Source organism: Nomascus leucogenys, chromosome 20 (assembly GCF_006542625.1).
Source record: "Nomascus leucogenys isolate Asia chromosome 20, Asia_NLE_v1, whole genome shotgun sequence".
Lineage (NCBI taxonomy): Eukaryota > Metazoa > Chordata > Mammalia > Primates > Hylobatidae > Nomascus > Nomascus leucogenys.
The window spans coordinates 81,820,072-81,844,180 of NC_044400.1; the positions used below are offsets into that span (position 1 = coordinate 81,820,072).

Below are 24,109 nucleotides of genomic sequence, written 5' to 3' on the forward strand. Positions count from 1 at the left end.
CACTCTGACAGGTCAAGCAAACCTGAAACACAATTACCTTCCGAAGACTGTGCTTGTCCGTCCTGAGTCTTTTCCTGGGTGTGTCCTCAGCTTCAGCATCTTCTGTAGGGTCCTGTGTCCTCTTTGTGTGGTTTCTTTTTTTCCCATTTACATTACCTTGGAATGGGGATGGGGAAAATGTACATGAAAACCACTCCAAAAGCTGCACTGAAGCACTGTGAGAACCTACCCAGGGCATTCAACATACAGATCCAGCCCATGATGTGTTTCCTGTAACCCTGCTGATTTCCAGGGCTTATGTCTTACAGCTCAAATCTCTTTACAACAAAAAAACTGGCGACTATATCTAACCTTAGAGATTATATTAGCATCTGTTATAAATATATATATATTTTTTATTTTTATTTTTTGAGATGGAGTCTTGCTCTGTCACCCAGGCTGGAGGGCAGTGGCACAATCTCAGCTGACTGCAACCTCCGCCTTGTGGGTTCAAGCCATCCTCCTGCCTCAGCCTCCTGAGTAGCTGGGATTACAGGCACGTGCCACCATGCCCAGCTAATTTTTGTATTTTTAGTAGAGATGGGTTTTCACCATATTGGTCAGGCTGGTCTCGAACTCCTGACCTCGTGATCCGCGTGCCTCGGCCTCCCAAAGTGCTGGGATTACAGGCGTGAGCCACCGCGCCTGGCCTTATAATTATAATTTAATGTATTAAAGCATTAAATTTAAATATAACCCAGTATTTTATCTATTTACTTATTTTTGAGATGGAGTTTCGCTCTTGTAGCCCAGGCTGGAGTGTAATGGCACGATCTCAGCTCACTGCAACCTCTGCCTCCTGATAGCCCAGTATTTTAAAAAAATCTTTTCCTAGGCCGGGCGTGGTGGCTCAGGCCTGTAATCCCAATACTTTGGGAGGCTGAGGTGGGCGGATCACCTGAGGTCAGGAGTTTGAGACCCGCCTGACCAACATGGAGAAACCCCATCTCTACTAAAAATACAAAATTAGCCGGGCGTGGTGGCTCACGCTTGTAATCCCAGCACTTTGGGAGGCCGAGGCGGGCGGATCACGAGGTCAGGAGATCGAGACCACGGTGAAACCCCGTCTCTACTAAAAATACAAAAAATTAGCCAGGCGTGGTGGCGGGCGCCTGTAGTCCCAGCTACTCGGGAGGCTGAGGCAGGAGAATGGCGTGAACCCAGGAGGCGGAGCTTGCAGTGAGCCGAGATCGCGCCACTGCACTCCAGCCTGGGCAACAGAGCGAGACTCCGTCTCAAAAAAAAAAAAAAAAAAAAAAAAAAAAAATACAAAATTAGCCGGGCATGGTGGCACATGTCTGCAACCTCAGCTATGCAGGAGGCTGAGGCAGAAGAATCGCTTGAACCCAGGAGGTGGAGGTTGCAGTGAGCCGAGATCGTGCCATTGTACTCCAGCCTGGGCAACAAGAATGAAACTCCGTCTAAAAAAAACCAAAAAACAAAAAAAAATCTTTTTTTTTTTTTTTTTTTTTTTTTGAGACGGAGTCTGGCTCTGTCGCCCAGGCTGGAGTGCAGTGGCGCAATCTCGGCTCACTGCAAGCTCCGCCTCCCGGGTTCACGCCATTCTCCTGCCTCAGCCTCTCCGAGTAGCTGGGACTACAGGCGCCCGCCACCACGCCCGGCTAATTTTTTTGTATTTTTAGTGGAGACGGGGTTTCACCATGGTCTCGATCTCCTGACCTCATGATCCGCCCGCCTCGGCCTCCCAAAGTGCTGGGATTACAAGCGTGAGCCACCGCGCCCGGCCAAAAAAAATCTTTTCCTTACTAACATTCAAAGACTTGTGGAATTTAAGTTGAACTTAAAAAAAAAAAAAAACTTGCTACTTTTTAAACATTTCCTTAAAGAAACATGTTAAGTAGTAACACTACATTTATATATGCAAATTAAGGGCTTCCTCCATGTTTGCTCAGCTGTGCCATGTGTTAGGTGTTCTCAGGAATAGCAGCTAATCCAAGACCTAAGGCATCCAAACAATACCGACCTAAGACGGTAAGGTGTAAGAGTGCAAATTCTAGAGAGATGATTAATTTCAACATGCCAATGTTTATTTTAAATATAAATCCAGTATTATCATTTGCATGACTGCTTTACAGAGGGGTTCAGGGTTTTTATTAATGGACTCTTCATAAAACATCTTGCAGAAGGACACTGTTGCCCTGAAGGACACTGTCGCCCTCAAGCCTCACTACTGCTGGGACAGAAGACACCAGCAAAAGGGTGCTCAGCTCCACAGGGTCCAGCAAGGCCTCAGGCAGAGGTACAAGTAAGTGTCCGTGCCCTTGTGCCAATGCGTTCACCGAGCCTCACCTCGGGTCTAGGCCTGAGCCCAATGCGCAAGAAGAGTCAGCAGCCAGAGCGTGGGGGCCCTCACCAGCTGCAGTTCCAGCCTGGTGTGATGGGGGCCAGGCAAGCAGCCCTTGTAAAGCCCGCTCCTGGCCACGCCACTGCAGGCTGGTGCAAAGGCAGCCTGGGGAAGAAGCCCATGGAATGCTCGGCAGCAGGACCTGCTCAGCCACTGCCAAGCATAGGCACCACATGGCACAGCCAGCCAAACTCTCGAGGCCCCCCTTCAGGCAGGTCTGCCTTCAGAACACCTGTTCATGAGCACAATGCCAGCCCTGTGCCTTGCTTTCCCACAGGTGAGGTCCTTGACACAGCACATCCTCAACACAGCACCTCCTAAGCACCTCTCCATTCATCCAGGATGAGGCAGCAGCTGTTTCTTACAGAAACAAGCAACAGAGGCATCTGTATGGATTTTCATTTTTTTTGAGATGGAGTTTTGCTCTTGTTGTCCATTCCATTGGCTGGAATCCAATGGCACGATCTCGGCTCACTGCAATCTCCGCCTCCCAGGTTCAAGCGATTCTCCTGCCTCAGCCTCCCAAGTAGCTGGGATTACAGGCATGTGCCAGCACGCCCAGCTAATTTTGTATTTTTAGTATACATGGGGTTTCTCCATGCTGGTCAGGCTGGTCTCGAACTCTCAACCTCAGGTGATCCACCCACCTCGGCCTCCCAAAGTGCTGGGATTACAGGTGTAAGCCACTGCGCCAGGCTGGAATTTTTTTTTTTTTTTTTTTTTTTTTTTTGAGATTGAGTCTTGCTCTGTTGCCCAGGCTGGGGTGCAGTGGCGTGATCTTGCCTCACTGCAACCTCTGCCTCCCAGGTTCAAGAGATTCTCGTGCCTCAGCCTCCCGAGTAGCTGGGATTACAGGCATGCGCCACCAGGCCTGGCTAATTTTTTTGTATTTTTAGTAGAGATGGGGTTTCACCATGTTGGCCAGGCTGGTCTTGAATTCCTGGCCTCAAGTGATCCACTCACCTTGGCCTCCCAAAGTGCTGGGATTACAGGTCTGAGCCACCATGCCCAGACATCTGTGTAGATTTCTAACACTGAGGCCATGGGCGCGTGACAAAGATGTGGTGCGCCATCCTAGTTGTTAGCACCAGGGTCACCTGAAAGTCAGGATTAAAGGACACCCAAGAACCTGCATACACCTGACACACAGTGGGCAGAAACTCACCTGTCACTTCTATCCACTAAGCACTCAGCAAAATATAACACAATCAAATTTATGCTTATACTTCGAGGGTAAGCTGAATCTGGCTTCAGGAAGAGCTGGCTTATTTTTAAATAAGCCAGTCATTTAAAAGGAACACGTCTCTAAATTTAGTGTATTGATAGAGTGAGGTATATTTTCCTTTAAAGAAAATATACAAGTCCTAAATATCCTTGCTATTCTAAATTATAGTATTTGTAATGAACACTGAGGAAGTTGAACAAAATTCAAGATTAATGAGATAGCTGATGAAGAGATCTAGAAACACCTAAATCAAGATGAAAACATCTGAGAAGGAGAAAGGTGACAGCAGGCACATGTGGCTAGACCCTATCGCTTCTGGGCCCCGACTTCCTTTTAGGTGAGTCTTGAAATACTTTATGTTTGGCCTCTCCAAAGCTCCTCAATGATGAATCTTCAGATATACAGCACTTTTTGTATTTTAAATTGATACCCTAATATATCAGTTATTTTTACATTCAAATCTCAGTTTTCCACAATTTGCGTCCAAGCATATACATATCACGAATCTAACCATTGTTACACATCTTCCAATCTTACAGTGTCAGCTCTCCCTCCTCTTGCCACTGCCCAAAGCAAAGTAGCACTTTTGGTTTTTTAAGCCGAAGGCCTAGGAAGGACCAAAGGATACCGAATTCAAGGTCAGTCCAGTCACCCTTCTTGCCCTATGAGCTCTCGGGCAAACAGGCCAGGAGCTGCCCACACTCCGGGCCCCTGTAAGGTGCAGACTACAGCCGAAACCAGGACTGCTCTCAGAAGCATGAGAAGTGCTGCCTCGTCGGAAGTCACAGGCCTGAAGGCTGACCCTACCACATCATGTAAGCCTGGAATCCAAGAGACGACCTTCCCTCCCATTCCTTCTTCTGTCCTCTCTCACACAGCCCCATCAGCAGCAGTGACCACAGTGGCTGCTCAACTTGGGCAGGAGAGCAACGGAGCCACAGGCCAGAAGGCACCACACCGAATAGCTCTCATAAGCCAGTAAACGCAGATGGCAGAGGCTGTTTTTACTGTGACCACACGCACTTGGACTGCTGGCCCAAACCCCACGGGTCAGAAACAGGGAGAGTGGACACACTTCCCTACAGTTCCAAGACCAGAGCTCAGCTTGCTACACTACACACATCAACCCAAGCAGAGGATATCAGCATAATGCTATGTTTACCAGAGTCTTCTTCAGCCTGGATAGGGGCCACCAGGGCAAACTTGGTGTTGTAGCGTGCTCTCTGCTTCTCACTCAGCAGACTCCACTGTGACCTGAGCAGCTCTTCAATCTCCTCACCTGAAGCATCTGGGTGCTCAGCTACCACCTGTGGGAACGGGAGAAGGTGCAATGAGAAGTTAAACCTGTAAAACACATTGGGTTTTGTTTTGCATGAAATCAAATGCACGGCCCTTTAGAACTTAGTGTATCACATTTTTATTCCCACATCATGGAACTATGTCCCTAAAAGCTTCAAAGAAAAGTAGTGCTTAACTGATGCTGTGACCCACTGAAAACTCATAAATTAGAATAGTGCCAGTGAAAACAATTCAACTCTACGTCTGTAAATGTTGGAAATGATAAATGATAAAAATATATATATACTTTTCCCAAACCACTAACTCACTTACGACCCAGCCTCTAGGCACCCCTGAAAAATTAGCTGTAGAGCCAGTGCCACAGGAACGCTGCCCCTGAACATGGAGGTGGGCTCAGCTCAGTGTCCTTACTGGGCAGCACCTACCCTCGTCTTTCAGGCACAGGCCCTGGGCAGAGGTGAAGGCACACACCAAAGAGTGTGAGCTGGCTTCTGTCAGAGCCCAGGCCAGCACACGGAGACAACCTTGCACAGCCAAGAGATGAGGCTTCCCTACCCTCCAGCCACACCAGGGCTGCCAGCATCAGCACCCGGAGCATGCTAGAAATGCAGACTCCCAGGCCCCACCCCAACCTGCCTACCAGGAATCTGTACTTTCATAAGGTCTCTAGGATGATCCGCAGACACACTGAAGTCTGACTCTGGGGACTTGGCTGCACCTGGTAATAACCTGGGGGTTTGAAATCCCATGGTGCTTAGGTCCCACCCAAGATCAACCCAACCCGGCGGGTCTGGCCTCAGTGATTTAAAGGTTTCCCAGGGGTTGCTAATGTGTCCCCAAGTCCGAGAGCCACGGATCTCGAGAGCAGGGCACAGGGCTGACACACTAATGCCAGCCAGCCAGGTATAACCCACCACCTGTTTCTGTTCAATGTCTGAAAAACATAATATTTCATGACACAAAAATTACAGGAAATTCAAACAACAGTGTCCACAAAGTTTTACTGGATGCCGGCCCCACGCATTTGTTCCCATGCTGCCCATGGCTGTCTTCCTGCCACAACAGCAGAGCTGAGCAGTCAGAACAGAGCCCTCACTGCTCTCTAGCCCTTTGGAAACAGTCTGCTGACTGGCTCGGCACCAACCAGCTCTGATGCTGGCTCCTCTACTGGTTAGTTCTGTGGACTTCGGCAAGTGAAGGCACTGTCTCTGCCTCCACTCTGTGAAATGGGGGCAGTAACACTCCACCTGGCAGTGGTAAGGAACCATCAGGTTAATGTTGGCTGGTTACCATTACCACCTGGACCTACCACCTGCCCAGACAATAGAGGTAACCTCTGCCCCCAAACCCAAACCCCTCCTCACAAGACAGTCACCACAGACGGCTTCTTATAGCTTCCTATGGCCCTACCATCTGCCCTCCTGTTGCCTGGATGAGTCACGTGCTCCACTCCCTCTTGTCCTCACCCTGGTCTGGACACCAACACCCACCAATGCCCACCCACCACCTCTCTAGACAACCTGCAGACACCCCCAGCCTAACTGCCTGGGACCTCCCACCTCGAGGACACCTTCTGCAGTTCCGGGTCTGGCTCTGACCTCCAGCACTCCACCAGTGTTCCCTGTGGGGTCCCTATCCCCAGCCCTGTGTATGCCTACTCCTGCCATACCCCTCCCAACCCAGCAGGCCCTGCCCTGATTGCTGCCATGACCCACTCCATGAGCCTACCCACTCCCAACTCTTCAAACTCCAAGGGCCTCAGCTCTTCAACCAGTGAAAGTTTCTGCACAGGGCTTCGGATCCACAGCACATCTGTCTCTCATCTCCTCAAACACAGCACATTCCTTCACGGGCCTGCTGCCCTCCCATCCACCTCTGCCTCTGGCACCCCATCACCCACCATGACTCCAGAGCCCCCAGTTAGGATGAATCCTAACAGTGTACTTTACTGCTTCGTCAAAGCAGAGTCACAAGCGCCCTGCAGTCACCTCGCCTCACAAGACAGTCACCACAGACGGCTTCTGCGGGGAAGCCAGGAAAGTGTCATCATCATCTTAGGTTAACAGAGCAATGACTCCTCATTAAAGTCTCCGAGCTTCACAGTGAAACTGTATGGTATGATGGTTACAAGTTCTAAAAACACAAAAGCACACGCTCACACACACAGTTAGGGTCAGGTCCCAATTCTCCTACTTCCTGACTGCATCATCTCACTGAAACCTTACAACTTTTAAGCTCAGGTTAGCCAGCTATAAAGCAGAGATAATTTATATTTACCTTATAAGGTGATTCTGAGGAGTACTAGATATACTTTTGTACAATAACATACTGGCAAAGTATCTGACATGTGATAAGCATTCAATAGTGGCCACTTCTTTATTCTTAACGTATCAAAAACAAGCTGGACATGTGGCTCATGCCTATAATCCCAACATTTTCGGAGGCCTAAGTGGGAAGATCACTTGAGGCCAGGAGTTTGAGACCAGCCTAGGCAACAGAGCCAGATCGTGTTTAAAAAAAAAAAAAAAAAAAAAAGTTATTTTTAAATTAGTTAGGTATGGTGGCAAGTGCCTGTAGTCACAGCTACTTGGGAAGTGGAGGTGGAAGCATCACTGCAGCCTAGGAGTTCAGGGCTGCAGTGACCTATGATTGCACCACTGCATTCCAGCCTGGGAAACAGAGTAAGATTCTGTCTCAAAAATAAATAAAAATTTAAAACGTACCAAAAAAACATGGAAAACCAAATTTCCACAATCCCACAACTGACTAAAACACTGCCAACATAACTGGAGACTCTACAAATTAGTCTTCAGATTACACGCCCCTCCTTCATTCTACCTGCTCCCTACACGTTTTTGTTTGTTTGTTTGTTTGTTTGAGATAAGAGTCTCATTTTGGCCCAGGCTGGAGTGCAGTGAAGTGATCTCAGCTCACTGCAACCTCTGCCTCCTGGGTTCAAGCGATTCTCCCACCTTAGCCTCCTGAGTAGCTGGGATTATAGGCATGCGCCACCGCACCTGGCTAATTTTTGTATTTTTAGTAGAGATGGGGGTTTCACCATGTGGGCCAGGCTGGTCTCGAACTCCTGACCTCAAGTGATCTGCCCGCTATGGCCTCCCAAAGTGCTGGAAATCAGGTGCGAGGCACTGCACCGTGCTCCCCCCAACATCTTTTTAGAGTTTCCTTTTGCTTTCAGGCTTCAGCGAAGAATGCTTAGGTATCCATTCTCCAAGACGACCCCCCATCCCTCCGTGAGCCCTGCCTCCTGGAGCTCAAGCCCCCACTACTGCTTACGGCGTAGTCAATAACACAGTGCAGAATGGTTGCATATGACTCCAAGTGTAGGGCATAAAAGATATCCACCTTGCTCTTTCTTGGATCACTTGCTCTTGAGAAAGCCAGCCCCCATCATATTGTGAGGACACACCAGCAGCCCTGTGGAGAGGGCCACATGGTGAAGAACCAAGGCCTCCTGCCAGCAGCATGAGTGAGGGGAGGTACCCTGGAAGCAGATCCTCCAGCATCAGTCAAACCTTAGGCCGGGCACGGTGGCTCACGCTTGTAATCCCAGCACTTTGGGAGGCCGAGGCGGGCGGATCACGAGGTCAGGAGATCGAGACCACAGTGAAACCCCGTCTCTATTAAAAATACAACAAAAATTAGCCGGGCGTGGTGGCAGGCGCCTGTAGTCCCAGCTACTCGGAGAGGCTGAGGCAGGAGAATGGCGTGAACCCAGGAGGCGGAGCTTGCAGTGAGCCGAGATTGCGCCACTGCACTCCACCCTAGGCGACAGAGCGAGACTCCGTCTCAAAAAAAAAAAAAAAAAAAAGAATGATGTAGCCCCAGGTAACATCTTAAATGCAACTTCAAGAGACCCTAAGGCAGAACCACTAAGCTAAGCGGTTACCAAATTCCTGGCCCACACAAACTGTGAGACAGTAAATGCATGTTGTTGTTTTAAGCCACTAAGTTTTGAAGTAACATGTTATGCAACAATAGATAACTAATACCAAGGCATGTAAAAAGAACTGAGACATAAAGCACTGGTTCCAATCTAATGGATGTGTAAAAATTAGCATCAGGAAAGGTAGAAAAGGCTTTAAAAATTAAAAACTCAGGCCGGTGCAGTGGCTCACACCTGTAATCCCAGCACTTAGGGAGACCAAGGAGGGCAGATCACCTGAGGTCAGGTGTTTGAGACAAGCCTAGCCAATATGGTGAAACCCTGTCTCTACTAAAAATACAACAATTAGCTGGGTGTGGTGGCATGCACCAGTAGTCCCTGCTACTAGGGAGGCTGAGGAGGGAGGATCGCCTGAACCCCGAAGGCAGAGGTTGCAGTGAGCTGTGATTGCGCCACTGCAATCCAGCCTGGGCAACAGAGTGAGACCCTGTCTCAAAAATAAAATAAAAAAATTTTAAAATTCAAGCCAAACCAGACACAGTGGCTCACACCTGTAATGGCAGCACTTTGGGAGGCCGAGGCGGGCAGATCACGAGGTCAGGAGTTTGAGACCAGCCTGGCCAACATGGTGAAACTCTGTCTCTACTAAAAATACAAAAATTAGCTGGGCGTGGTGGTGGGCACCTGTAATCCCAGCTACTCGGGAGGCTGAGTCAGGAGAAGCGTTTGAACCTGGGAGACGGAGGTTGCAGCGAGCCGAGATCATGCCTCTGCACTCCAGCCTGGCAACAGTGTGAGACTACGTCTCAAAAAAAAAAAAAAAAAAAAAAATCAGGCCAAAAAAGCCTGCTAGTGAAAATGCTGCTCATACTGGAGCCGGCCAGGTGCACTGGCTCATGCCTGTAATCCCAACACTGTGGGAGGCTGAGGTAGGAGGATCACTTAAGGCCAGGAGTTTGAGTCCAGATTGGGCAACATAGCAAGACCTCATCCCTATAAAAAATAGAAAAGTTAGCCAGGCGTGGTGGCACATGGCTATAGTCCCAGCTACTAGGGAGGCTGAGGTGGGAGAATCACCTGAGCCTAGGGAGGTCAGGGCTGTGGCAAGCCATGATTGCACCACTGCACTCCAGCCTAGGCGACAGAGTAAGACCCTGTCTCAAAAACAAAAACAAAAAATATTTATATATATATAAAGAAGTATATTTCTTCACTAGTAGGGAGAAAGGAAGCTAGAAAGTGACCTCTAGGCTGGGTGCAGTGGCTCAGGCCTGTAATCCCAGGACTTTGGGAGACCAAGGCGGGTGGATCACCTGAGGTCAGCAGTTCAAGACCAGCCTGGCCAACATAATGAAACCCCATCTCTACTAAAAATACAAAAATTAGCCAGACGTGGTGGCATGTGCCTGTGGTCTCAGCAACTCAGGAGGCTGAGGCAGGAGAATCGCTTGAACCCTGGAGGAGGAGACTGCAGTGGGCCGAGGTGGCGCCTTCGCACTCCAGCCTGGGTGACAAAGCAAAACTCCATCTCAAAAAAAAAGAAAGAAAGAAAGAAAAAGAAAAAGAAAATGACCTCTAAAGAGTCAGCAAGTGGCAACAAAAAGTCCTGAAGTCAGACTTCCCATCTAGGGACCCTAGAAAAGGAAAGTCCAGAAAGCAGCAGGGAAGCTCCACCTGACTCTATCCCTCAAGGGTTGGCCATTGGTTAACTGACGACCCAACAAAAACCATCCTTGTGTGCACCAGCACTCCCGAAAAAGAAAAAACAATGTAGAAAGACCTAGGTTACAGATGGAAGCAGGGAGGAGCTTCCTCAAGTTTAGAATTGCTTATTATAGAACGGTTAAAGAGCATCCTAATAGTCATTGCTTTTCTGATAATAGAAAATTCCTCAAAACCACCCAGCCAGAGTCCAGTGGAGGGAAGGGAGGCCCCATGGGCCTTACATCAGGAACCAGGGGTGGGCAGGGCAGAATGTCGGACATTAACACAGAGCTCAATTTTTTGTAGTTTTTGCTTTGACAGGGTCTCTCTGTGTCATCCAAACTGGAGTGCAGTGGCGCAATGATGGCTCGCGGCAGCCTCGACCTTCCAGGCTCAAGTGGTCCCTCCCGCCTCAGCTTCCTGAGTAACCGAGACTACACGTCTGCACCATCATGCCCCGTTAATTTTCTTGGGTTTTTTTTTTGTTTGTTTGTTTTTTTGTAGAGATGGGAGTCTGTGTTGCCCAGGCTGTTCTCAAACTACCAACCCCAAGCAGCCTGCCCTCCTCGGCCTCCCAACGTGCTGGGATTATAGGTGTGAGCCACTGCTGCACTCTGCCCAGAACTCAGTTTTAACTGTACACCTTCAGTTTGGTTTTATATTACTTTTAGTATAGTGCCAATCCAGACTTTCATTTTTGGCACATTTCTTAGCACTAGAAGGACCATCTGAGATCAGTTTGGGTCCCAAAAAGCCAACAGGGTGGTCTTTGGACAGTGGCTTTAATTCTCAGGTACCCACTTTTTTTTTCACAATTCCAAACTAGTGAACGGGTTGTGGAGACACAGCCGAGCAACATGCCAGAGTGGCTGACGGGGCGGTCCTCACCCGACACCACCTTACCCTGCTTCCAGGGCCCAAGAGCATACAGCACTTCACCAACCCCGTGCAGGCCTAGCTATCAAACACTGGAGTATCCATTCAGAGCTTGCCACTGCACCCTCTCCCAACATGCCGGAAATGGTGGCTGTCCACACATTGCTGAGTGCTTTATACCATTTTATTTTATTTTTATTTTTGATAGAGATAACATCTTGCTATGTTGCCCAGGCTGGTCTCAAACTCCTGGCTTCAAGTGATCCTCCCACCTTGCACCTTGCCTGCTTTGTATCATTTTATATCCAACAACGACCACAGCTACTCCACCAGGTGTTAATGGCTCCTCCCTGGATAGATCTCTTGGCTCCTGAAGAGAGGCACATACCTTCACAGCTGCCCACTTACACTTTTTAGATGGACACAGAGAAAGGGATAAGTTAAACTCAATTGTGGGTATGTGGCCCTTTTCAAACTTTACACAAGTGATAGAATCTGCATACCCTTCAGCAATTTGTTTCTTCTTTGACATCCAATGAGTTCACTTTAATTGATGTGTAGTTACACTGTAGGAACATACCATAGTCTGTCACTTGGTTATTTTTTGGTTTTGGACACTGTGGTCTCTCTTTGGGTGCAAGGACAAAATTACTCTAGGGTAAATATCAAGGAGTAAAACTGTAAGAGAAAAAAAAGCACATCTTCAATTTCACTAGATATTGCCAAATTTCTCTCAAAACAGGTGTAATAAATGATGTTTCACCAGCATTGTACGAGGAGTCCCACTGTTGCTCATCTTCTCAATCCCTGGCTGTTCTGAGTTTGATGTCTGCTCACCTGATGACTGTGAAGGACCATCCCACCAGGATCGTAACATACAGCTCCCTGGGCATGGCCGCAGTTGAGCAGCATCTCTTCATGCACTTACTGGCCCTCCAAGAAACTCGCCGTTCTCCTTCAGAATTGTTTCGGCTCTTTACAGAATTTGTCCTTTCACTGTGTTGATGGTGTCCTTGACACATAAGAATTTTTTTTTTTTTTTGAGCCAGGGTCTCTGTCACCCAGGCTGAAGTGGTGCAGTGGCTCAAGCAATCCTCTCGCTTCAGCCTCCCAAAGTACTGGGATTACAGGTGTGAGTCACCATGCCTGGCCTAGATTTTCATTTTAACATACATAGTTTCATAGCCTTTATAGCCTGTTATCAGTTTGGCTTATTTAAGAAATCCTTCCCTCTCCCATGGTGACAAAGCTCCTCTCCCATGCTGGCCAAGTTCATAAATCACCAGTGGTCCCAGCACCATGTCCAGTGCAGACATCCCACCCAACTGGCCTGCAGCCCTTTCCCATCCATGTCCACATGCTCAAGAGCCTGTTCTGGCCCCGTCTTGGGCCATATCACTGCCCTGCGTGAACAGTGCTATTTTATTTTTTATGGGACAGAGTCTTGCTCTGTCACCCAGGCTGGAGTACAATGGCACAATCCCAGCTCACTGCAACCTCCGCCTATCAGGTTCAAGCAATTCTCCCGCCTCAGCCTCCCGAGTAGCTGGGATTACAGGTGCCTGCCACCATGCCCAACTAATTTCTATATTTTTAGTAGAGATAAGGTTTCATCATGTTGGCCAAGCTAGTCTGGAGCTCCTGACCTCCGGTGATCTGCCTGCCTCGGCCTCCCAAAGTGCTGGGATTACAGGCGTAAGCCACCGCACCTGGCCAAATACTGCTATTTTAAATAAGATAACTTCCTATCTGGTAGAGCAAGTCCTCAGGCCAAGCCTCTCTTCAAATGTGGCCACATCAGCATCCACTTACAAAGGGTAAAGAAATTCCTGTTGGAAGTTTTATTAGAATTATACTGAATTTATAGATTATTAAAGGGAGAACTGACAACTTCAGAAGGTTGAATCTTCCTATATATATATATATCTTTATTGGGGTCTGCGAAAATATCAGTTATTTTTCTCTAAAGTTACATGCATATTTCATAATATTGATTCCGCAGTACCTGACATTTTCGTTTCTATTATCAATGGTATCTTTTTTAACATTACATTTCCTCTTTGATGCTGCACTTGTATGTTAATTTTATATCCACCAATTTTGGTGAACTCTATTAATTCTAAAAGATTTTCTGTACATTCTCTTGAGTTTTCTACATAGACTTCTGCAAGCAATGACAGCTTTATTTATTCCTTTATAATACTGGCTAGTATTTTCTTGGAGACGAAGACTCATTCTATTGTCTAGGCTGCAGTGCAGTAGTGTGATCTCAGCTCATGGCAACCTCTGCCTCCAGGTTCCAGCAATTCTCTTGCCTCGGCCTCCTGAGTAGCTGGGATTACAGGCACGCATCACCACGCCTGGCTAATTTTTTTATTTCTAGTAGAGATGGGGTTTCACCATGTTGGCCAGGCTGGTCTCAAACTCCTGACCTCAAGTAATCCACCCACCTCGGCCTCCAAAGTGTTGGGATTACAGGCGTGAGCCACCGCACCCGGCCTAATACTGGCTACTATTTTCAGCACAACGTTTATTAAATGGTGAAAAATGGTTTCCTGTCTCATTCTTTTTTTTTTTTTTTGAGACAGAGTCTTGCTGTGTCGCCTAGGCTGGAGTGCAGTGGTGTGATTTTGGCTCGCTGCAACCTCTGTCTCTCAGGTTCAACCGATTCTCCTTTCTCAACCTCTCGAGTAGCTGGGATTACAGGTACTCGCCACAGCTGGTAAAATTTTGTATTTTTAATAGAGACGGGGTTTCACCACGTTGGCCATGCTGGTCTCGAACTCCCAACCTTCATTGATCCACCTGTCTTGGCCTCCCAAAATGCTAGGATTACAGATACGAGCCATTGTGCCTGGCTCTCGTTCATGATTTTAAAGAGAATGCTTTTTTTTTTTTTCTTTGAGACGGAGTCTCACTCTGTCGCCAGGCTGGAGTGCAGTGGTACGATCTTGGTGCACTGCAACCTCCGCCTCTTGGGTTCAAGCAATTCTCCTGCCTCAGCCTCCCAAATAGCTGGAAGTACAGGAGCACGCCACCACGCCCAGCTTATTTTTTATAATTTTGGTAGAGATGGGGTTTCACCATGTTGACCAGGCTGGTCTTGAATTCCTGACCTCAAGTGATCTACTCGCCTCAGCCTCCCAAAGTGCTGGGATTACAGGTGTGAGCCACCATGCCTGGCCTAAAGAGAATGCTTCTAAAGTTTCATCAGTAATATCGTTGATGAAAGCTTCTGATACATATCCTTAAACAGATTTAGGAAGTTTCCTTTTATTCCTGGTTTACTAATCTTTTATCAATAAGCAATAATTTTTTTGTTTAAGACAGGGTCTCACTCTGTGGCCCAGACTAGAGTGCAATGGCATGATCATGGTTCACCACAGCCTTAAACTTCTGGACTCGAGCAATCCTCTTGCCTCAACCTCCTGAGTAGTTGAGACTACAGGCACATGCCATCACATCTGGCTAATTTAAAAAAAAAATTTTTTTTTTGAGACAGGGTTTCATGTTGCTCAGGCTGGTCTCAAACTCCTGGGCTCAAGCAATCCTCCTGCCTCACCCTCCCAAAGTGCTGGGATGACAGATGTGAGCTGCCACACTCAGCCTTTCTTTTCTTTTTATGAGACAGAGTCTCACTCTGTCAGCTAAGCTAGAAAGCTGTGGCACAATCACAGCTCACTGTAATCTCAAAACTCCTGGGCTCAAGCAATCCTCCCACCTCAACCTCCCAAGGAGAAAAAGCAATGAACTTTAATACGTGTACCAAATATCACATATACCCCATAAATACAAGGTGTTTACTTAATTTAAAAAAGCAATGAATTTTATCAAATGCCTTTTCTCCCTCTACGGAGATGAGCATTACACAGTAAGTCACAATAATAGCTTTCTAACATCAAACTACCCTTGCATTCCTGAGAAAAGCCCTACAGATTACCCAGGCTGGAGTGCAGTGGCATGATTTCAGCTCACTATGGCCTCTGCCTCCCAGTTCAAGTGATTCTCCTGCCTCAGCCTCCTGAGTAGCTGGGATTACAAGCGCACACCACCATGCTCAGCTAATTTTTGTATTGTTAGTACAGACAGGGTTTCACCATGTAGGCCAGGCTAGCCTCAAACTCCTAACCTCAGGTGATCCGCCCACCTTAGCCTCCCAATGTGCTGGGATTACAGGCGGGAGCCACCGCACCCAGCCATGGGTTACTCTTGAAGGCATCACTCAAATGCCTTTCTCTGGCAGAATTTCCAGATCCCATATAGGGACAAAAAAAATCATGTCCAGTAGATTTCTTAGAATACCCAGTTACCCATTTATGCATCTCTGCCTGAACTACTCATGGCTCCTTATTGTGCCATGCTGCCTGCCACAAAATACATGCTGGTTAAAGATTCATGGAAAATTTTTTGAAGACAGACTTTTTTTTTTTTTTTTTTTTGAGACGGAGTCTCATTCTGTCACCAGGCTGGAGTGCAGTGGCACAATCTCAGCTCACTGCAACCTCCGACTCCCTGGTTCAAGTAATTTTCCTGCCTCAGCCTCCTGAGAAGCTGAGATTACAGGCACGCATCACCACGCCCAGCTGATTTTTTCTGTATTTTTAGTAGAGACGGGGTTTCACCATGTTGGCCAGGATGGTCTCAAACTCCTGACCTCGTGATCCACCCGCCTCAGCTTCCCAAAGTGATGGGATTACAGGTGTGAGCCACTGTGCCTGGCCGACACTATTGTTTTTGATACCTTTAATCACCACATAGATTTAGACTACTGAATGGAAAATTCCTATGGAAATAAAATTAAAATGAACATTTAAAGCCTTTTAAGCACGAGACTATGATCCACTCCAAGTAACATAACCAAAAGTGGGAAGTGGGGAACCCAACTCCTTCAGTTCTTTACAGCCTTTATTATGTACTAACAGACTGTATATTTTATGAAGACAATTAAGAAAATTATATAAATGTCTTAATCACACTGCTACCCTTTTAAATGTCAGGGAAATAAATCAACACCCTCAGTGCCAGTGGACACAATGAGCTTTATAGATGAGCATACCCTGCACTGGAAGCTTCAGAACAGACTGCTGGAGAAAATGCTAACCTGGAGTCACACATTAAGGACATGGCCACATGCTTCAAGCAAAGCGCAGCCTGATGAGACCCACTTCCCTCTGTGCTAGTTTTTTTTTTTTTTTTGAGACACAGTCTCGCTCTGTTGTCACCCAGGCTACAGTGCAGTGATGCCATCATGACTCACTGCAAACCCCACCTTCAGGATTCAAGGGATCCTCCTGCCTCCAGGACTCAAGGGATCCTCCTGCCTCAGTCTCCCAAGCAGCTGGGACTACAGGCATGTGCCACCACACCCAGCTAATTTTTGTAGAGATGGGGTTTCACCATGTTGCCCAGGCTGGTCTCAAACTTCTGAGCTGAAGCAATCCTCCTGCCTTGGCCTCCCAAAGTACTGAAATTACAAGCATGAGCCACTGTGCCTGGCCTGTTCTCGGTATCTTCTTATCTACATTAGAAGGGATATTTTAGGAACCCAGAGTGCAAGTCAAGTATCTTTTCCCTCAAGGGTCAGAATGGCTGTTCCCTAATAATACTTATTTATTAGATCTAAAATCTATGCAAGGCTCACGTTAGATTCTCCTGATAATGCTGAGAAACAGATGATTCTGCACTGAAGGGATGTTCCTCAAATTCTGAAACTTGCTAGCATGAAACACAACTTAGTACTGACCTCATCCCTGTGTTTTTGACAGAAGACCAAAAACTGGGATGCTGCATCTCCCTTCCTGCTTCGTGGCATGGAGACTGTGGTCTTCTTCCTCCCAGGAGGAGACCCTACTCCTCTTCTGGGGTCAGCCTCTGCCGTCTTTTGAGGGGTACTCTTCCCTATGTCGGGGTGACTCTCCAGGGTCTCTGCAGAGCTACACAGTTTGGCCCTCCGCCTTCTCTTCATGGGAATGCACTCTTCTCTCACAGACTTGGGGTTTTCAGCAGCTTCTTCGCTGACTCCTGAGGATTCTGCCATTTCTCCCAAAGACTCTGCAGCAATGCCAGCCTCCTTGGCTACTTGAGGGTTGAGATGAAGCTGGTCCCCCACATAGAGAAAGGTGAACTTGGCTTTCCGCTCCTCCACTGACATGCTTGCAGCTTCTTCTGCTTGAACAATGCCCATTTCCCACTGGGCCCTCAATTTCCCTGAAATTGGTTTCAACAGCTGGGAAAAAAAAAAAAAAAGAGACACTAAGTTTCATTACACAAACATAAAAGTTAACTACTTTTCCTAGGCACATGATTCATGCCTATAATCCCAGCACTTAGGGATGTCAAGGCAGATGGATCACCTGAGGCCAGGAGTTTAAGACCAGCCTGGCCAACATGGCCAAACCCCATCTCTACTAAAATACAAAAGATAAGCCAGGCATGGTAGTGCATGCCTGTGGTCCCAGCTACTAGGCAGGCTGAGACATGAGAATCACTTGAACTGTGAGGCGGCGGATGCAGTAACCTGAGACCACGCCACTGCACTCTAGCCTGGGGTGACAGAGCAAGACCCTGTCTCAAAAAAAAAAAAAAGAAAAGAATACTTTTACATTTTCACATAATTTTAGAAATAAAAAACTTGACCAGCGTGGTGGTTCCCGCCTGTAATCCCAGCACCTGTGGAGGCCGAGGCAGACACATCACCTGAGGTCAGGAGTTCAAGACCAGTCTGACCAACCTGGTGAAACCCTGTCTCTACTAAAAATACAAAAATTAGCCAGGCGTGGTGGCAGGCACCTGTAATTCCAGCTACTTGGGACGCTGAGGCAGGAGAATCGCTTGAACCCGGGGGGGCGGAGGATGCAATGAGCCAAGATCATGCCATTACACTCCAGCCTGGGCGACAAGAGTGAAACTCCATCTCAAATTTAAAAAAATAATAGAAATAAAAAAATTATAAAAACCTATTTTAGAATTCAGCCCAACATAATACCTTTATTGTTTCTTTAAACCAGAAATCAATTCCTATCACGTTACATTAATACAATCCCTCTGTGTGTGTGTGTGTGTGTGTGTATATATACACATATATGTGTATATATAAATTCTAAAACAAGTTATCTCTGAGAGTCATCAAATGAGCAAAAAAAAATAAGTTGTGTCTCTAAAAAACTTTATCATATTGTAACATGGCATTCTTGGGCAAAAGTCAACAACGAAAGAGACTGTTAAGCCATTACAATATTTCGAGCAAGTATAAGTTCAAAACAAAAATAAGTTAACTTAAAGAATAAAAATTAAATTTCTGGTCTAAAAGTAGACTGAAGGGTCATCTATCACCTTAATTTTCTCAGCTTTCGTGGGTGCCTGCTTGGCACTTTCCTGGCATAATTTTTCAAACTGTCCTTCTCCTTCAAAAGCTACGAGGCTCTTCTCAAATATCCAAGCTCTTTCTGGGGCGTCACCAAAGAACTGTACGTGATACTGGCGTGCACTCTTTTTCTGACCTAGTTTTTAAAATAAAATGTTAGAGAATGAAAGTTAGAATCTGGGATGAAATTACTCAAATCTACTGCTATTTTGCAGTTGTTTTCCTTGGTGTTGTCTAAGCCTGTTAACCTCAAAACAAATTCTATACTTCTCATCCCTTCCATGCCACATGCCAAAGAAGGAAGCTAATTAACTTACAAGAGACTCAGATAAGGTTCAAAATTGAATGGGAAAGAAAGCCAACCAGGCCAGGCGCGGTCCCTCACGCCTGTAATCCCACCACTTTGGGAGACCGAGGCGCGGAGACTGAGCTCAGGATTTCGAGACCAACCTGGGCAAAATGGCAAAAGCCCGTCTCTATGAAAAATGCAAAAATTAGCCAGATGTGGTGGTGTGCACCTGTAGTCCCAGCTACTCGGGAGGCTCAGGTGAGAGGATGGCGTGAGCCTGGGAGGCAGATGTTGCAATGAGCCAAGATCATGCCACTGCTCTCCAAGCCTGGGTGACAGAGCCAGACCCTGTCTCAAAAACAAAAAAAGAAAGAAAAAAAAAAAAAAAAGAAAAAAGCTAGCTAGCTGACTAAATGCACTCCTTTATTCCCTCTTAAAAAGATACCAAATAAGACAAGAGGACATCTGCAAGAAAGGAGTGAGTGCGGCAGTGAAGGAGGCAGTATACTGGTATCACACAACCTGGGTTCAAATCCCAGCCCTGCTACCTACCAGCTAACTACCCCCCCTATCTCACAGTGCTAGGGTGACAGGAGCAACAGTGGCCTCAGAGAGCAGCTCAGACCACACAGTAACCCCACAGATGCCCACTACTCTTACTCTTATCTGAGAGGAAGAAGCCACGTCCCACAGTGCAGCCAGGGGGATGAGGAAAGAAAGAGACAGGCCCAAAATCCAAGAGAGGAGGTACCAGATTCCACTGAAGTCATGAGAAGGTTAATACAGGTAAGCAGGTTAAAAGGTCAGATCTCTGTGCCAGGTGAGAGGAGGGAGGGGGATCTCCCTGGCACAAGGTGGGGGCAGTTACCACTCCCTGTCCCCTCATGCAGCACATTGGCCCAGATGAATCAAAGGATATTTCCTGAAGACCTGAAGTGCTCCAGAGGAAAAACCTCTCCTGTGAGTCTTTTGGAGATTCCCCCAATTAAGTGGCCAATGGCCAATCAGACCCTCTAACGCAAAGGAGGGTGGATAACCAAGCCTCCCCACCCATGGTTGCAGGCAGCTCTAACTGCTGTGCTCTTAAACACGAGCCCAGCACCAAGGAACCCCTGGACCCAGGGAAGCATCCAGTATGAATGAATCCAAAACACACAGAAATGAATGGCCCTCTGCAGGGCCACAAACATAAGGCAAGGGAAGAGAAGATACCCAACAGAGAAACCCTGTGTGCTACGAAAAGAGAACACAGAAAAACAAAGAGGTATTTGAAATTCTAAAATACAACTATGAAAATAAAATTCAGGGTGGGCGCAGTGGCTCAAGCCTGTAACCCCAGCACTTTGAGAGGCCGAGGCAGGCGGATCACGAGGTCAAGAGATCGAGACCATCCTGGCCAACATGGTGAAACCCCGTCTCTACTAAAAATACAAAAATTAGCCAGGCGTGGTGGCGGGCGCCTGTAGTCCCGGCTACTCGGGAGGCTGAGGCAGGAGAATGGCGTGAACCCGGGAGGCGGAGCTTGCAGTGAGCCGAGACTGTGCCACTGCACTCCAGCCTGGGTGACAGAGCCAGACTCCATCTCAAAAACAAAGAAAATAAAATTCAACAAGAAAGCTTGGAAGATAAGAAATCTCCTAGAAAGAAGAAAGAAAGATGAAAAATACCTATTTCCATAGCAACCTGTAAGATCAATCTAGGAGGTTTGATACCCAAATAATAGGCTTTCTGGAGAAACAGGGAAGCTCCAAGAATAAACCCAAAATCAAGTCTCCAACTAAAACAGTCCTAAGTGTCCCACTGCAACATCCACAGCAGGGCACACCCTGCTGAAATTCAAGCTGCTGGGGGTTGGGTGAAAGGCCAGCCTCCAAGTTAATGGAACAAGAAATAGAATAGAAAGGTATGTGAAGAATAGCAAATTATGTGAAGAATGGCCAAAAACTCTGGATGCTAGAAGGAAATGGAGTAATACCTTCAAAATTCCTAAGGGAATTCTTCTCAACATAAAATTCTATACCCAGTCAAACCATCAATCAGGTGTGAAGACAGAAAAGTAGCATACTCTGGGCCAGGCACAGTGGCTCACGCCTGTAATCCCAGCACTTTGGGAGGCCAAGGTGGGCAGATCACCTCAGATCAGGAGTTCGAGACCAGCCTGGCCAACATGGTGAAACCCTGTCTCTACTAAAACACAAAAAATTAGCCAGGCATGGTGGTGTGTGCCTGTAGTCCCAGCTACTCGGGAGGCTGAGGCGGGAGAATCACTTGAACTCGGGAGGTGGAGATTGCAATGAGCCAAGATCGTGCCACTGCACTCCAGCCTGGCAACAGAGCAAGGCTCCATCTCAAAAAAGAAGTAGCATACTCTGGGCTGGGCGCAGTGGCTCACGCATGTAATCTCAGCACTTTAGGAGGCCAAAACGGGTGGAATACTTGAGGTCAGAAGTTCGAGACCAGCCTGGCTGACATAGCAAAACCCCATCCCTACTAAAAATACAAAAACGAGCTGGGCAGGGTGGCACACACCTGTAGTCCCAGCTACTCAGGAGGCTGAGGCACGAGAATCACTTGAACCCAAGTGGCAGAGGTTGCAGCAAGCTGAGATCCCGCCACTGAACTCTAGCCTGGGTGACAAAGCAAGACTCCATCTCAAAAAAACAAAGGTAGCATACTCTGAACTGCAAGGACTCAAATTTACTTCCCATACAAACTGTCTTAAGATACCAAAAATAGCCTCCAGGAAAAAAGAGAACTTAACCAAGAAAGAACACAGCATAGAACTGTAGGGATCAGCCCTACAGGGCCTGTGGGTTTTTCTCCTCGTGTGCGGAGACGAGAGATCGTAGAAATAAAGACACAAGACAAAGATATCGAAGAAAAGACAGCTGGGCACAGGGGACCACTACCACCAAGATGCGGAGACCAGTAGTGGCCCTGAATGTCTGGCTGCGCTGTTATTTATTGTATACAAGGCAAGGGGGCAGGGTAAGGAGTGTGAGTCATCTCCAATGATAGGTAAGGTCAAGCGAGTCACGTGTCCACCGGACAGGGGGCCCTTCCCTGTTTGGTAGCCGAGGCAGAGAGAGAGAGGGGACAGCTTACATTATTTCTTCTATGTATTTCTCAGAGAGATCAAAGACTTTAATATTCTCACTAATTCTGCTACTGCTATCTAGAACGCGGAGCCAGGTGTACAGGGCGGAACATGAAAGTGGACCAGGAGTGTCACCGCTGAAGCACAGCATCACAAGGAGACGGTTAGGCCTCCGGATGGCTGCGGGTGGGCTTGACTGATGTCAGGCCTTCCACAAGAGGTGGTGGGGCAGAGTCTTCTCTAACTCCCCCATGGAAAGGGAGACTCCCTTTCCTGGTCTGCGAAGTAACAGGTGCCTTCCCAGGCACTGGCACTACCGCTAGACCAAGAAGCCCTCTAGTGGCCCTGTCCAGGCGTGACAGAGGGCTCACACTCGTCTTCTGGTCACTTCTCACCGTGTCCCTTCAGCTCCTATCTCTGTATGACCTGGTTCTTCCTAGATTATAATTGTAGAACAGAGATTGTTATAATATTGGAATAAAGAGTAATGCTACAAACTAATCATTAATAATATTCATAATCATGTCTATATTCTATGTCTAATATAACTATTCTTATTTTAAGTATTTTCTTTATTATACTGTAACAGCCTGTGCCTTCAGTCTCTTGCCTTGGCACCTCGGCGGCTTGCCACCCACACAGAACTACCCAAAACAATGTAAATAGGGAAAGCAGCTTAAAGAAAGTCTAAGCTTACTGCAGTGCAAAAGGTTAAGAGTGCTAGCAAACCAGATTCAAGCAGGAAAAAGGAAGATTCTAGGAGAGAGCTCCAAGGGAAGAAAAAGATGAGAGAAAAGAACTTTTTTACAAAGAAAGAAAATCTTAGTAAGGAAAAAGGGTTAAAAGATGAGTTCCAAAGAGCAGAAAGGGAAGATGGGACTCAAACCCAGGTTTTCATTTTTCTTAAGGAGAAAAAATAACTATATAAATATATAAATAGGAGAAACTAACTTCATAATAAGGATGAGTTTTAAGGATGAGGAGACAAATACCTGAAAAAAATTAAGCCTGTATGGACAACATAGTGTATGATTTCAAAAGAAAGGCAGTAATTAATTCCAAGGAAAACAAAAGGTTTTACAAGAAAGAAAATGCAATTACAGAACACAACTTGGTTTTTCACTGAATGATATTTACATAGTCAAAATTATGTAAATGCTTATTTTTCATTTATTACAAATAGTGACTTAATTATATGGGGAGAATGGGGGAAAAGAAATAGAAAATGGCTGAAGAGTTCAATCTTCATTTGCCATGATAGAAAGTTAACAGAAAATGTCTACATGAGAAATCAAAGTATTAGAATTAGAAGAAAATGTCGAAAGAGATAAAAATAATTACCTCTGGGGAGGAGAGAGGAAGGCAGGGGATGATTTTTCACTATTAATCTTTCAGTACAATTTGACTTGTTTTTAAGTGTTCAAACTTCTTTGATTTGAAAATACCTAAGATTCAAGGATATGTCAAGGGATTTGTGACTTCTTCCATTACTTTAAAACTTTGTAAGAACTTTTCTTAGTAATGAAAATGAATACAGGTATGTTATAGCATTTTTATAATAAAGAAAACCTGTAACAGTACACATAATATAAAATTAAACCATGTTTATAAATAATGACACAGATAAATGCTCCTTACATGTCAGGTGGGAAAAAAAGCAGAAGAGATTATTGTAATCTGATCCCAAGTTTGTAAAATAAATGAGTGTAACATTCTGAAGTTCTTTCCTATCTAGAAATTGGATAACATAACTGAATTTTCTACTATTTTTATGGGTTTTTTTAATCCATATGAATTATCTTTTGGTCCAAGTGGAGAGGTGAATATCTCACTGTTTTTATTTTACCAATAATTAACCAGTTGTCCCAGTACTATGTATTAGTAATCCTCCCTTCCTATGCAATTTTTTTTTTTTTTTTTTTTTTTTTGAGATGGAGTCTCGCTCTGT

The 24,109-nt window shown here is 46.4% G+C and overlaps 1 protein-coding gene across 4 annotated transcripts in view; it reads right to left on the reverse strand.

Moving 5' to 3' along the window:
* Window positions 1-24,109, reverse strand: part of NSD2 (nuclear receptor binding SET domain protein 2) — a 114,267-nt gene that overhangs the window by 46,987 nt on the left and 43,171 nt on the right. For 3 of the 4 annotated variants that reach the window (XM_030801369.1, XM_030801368.1, XM_030801371.1), the window contains exons 4-7: window positions 18,745-18,911; window positions 17,156-17,638; window positions 4,792-4,936; window positions 38-156 (exon numbers count right to left, since the gene is read on the reverse strand). In XM_030801369.1, coding sequence (XP_030657229.1) covers window positions 38-156; window positions 4,792-4,936; window positions 17,156-17,638; window positions 18,745-18,911 — 914 coding nt within the window. Of the gene's footprint in view, window positions 1-37; window positions 157-4,791; window positions 4,937-17,155; window positions 17,639-18,744; window positions 18,912-23,502; window positions 23,931-24,109 lie in introns of those variants that run through there. The other variant, XM_030801370.1, reaches the window with a different exon arrangement.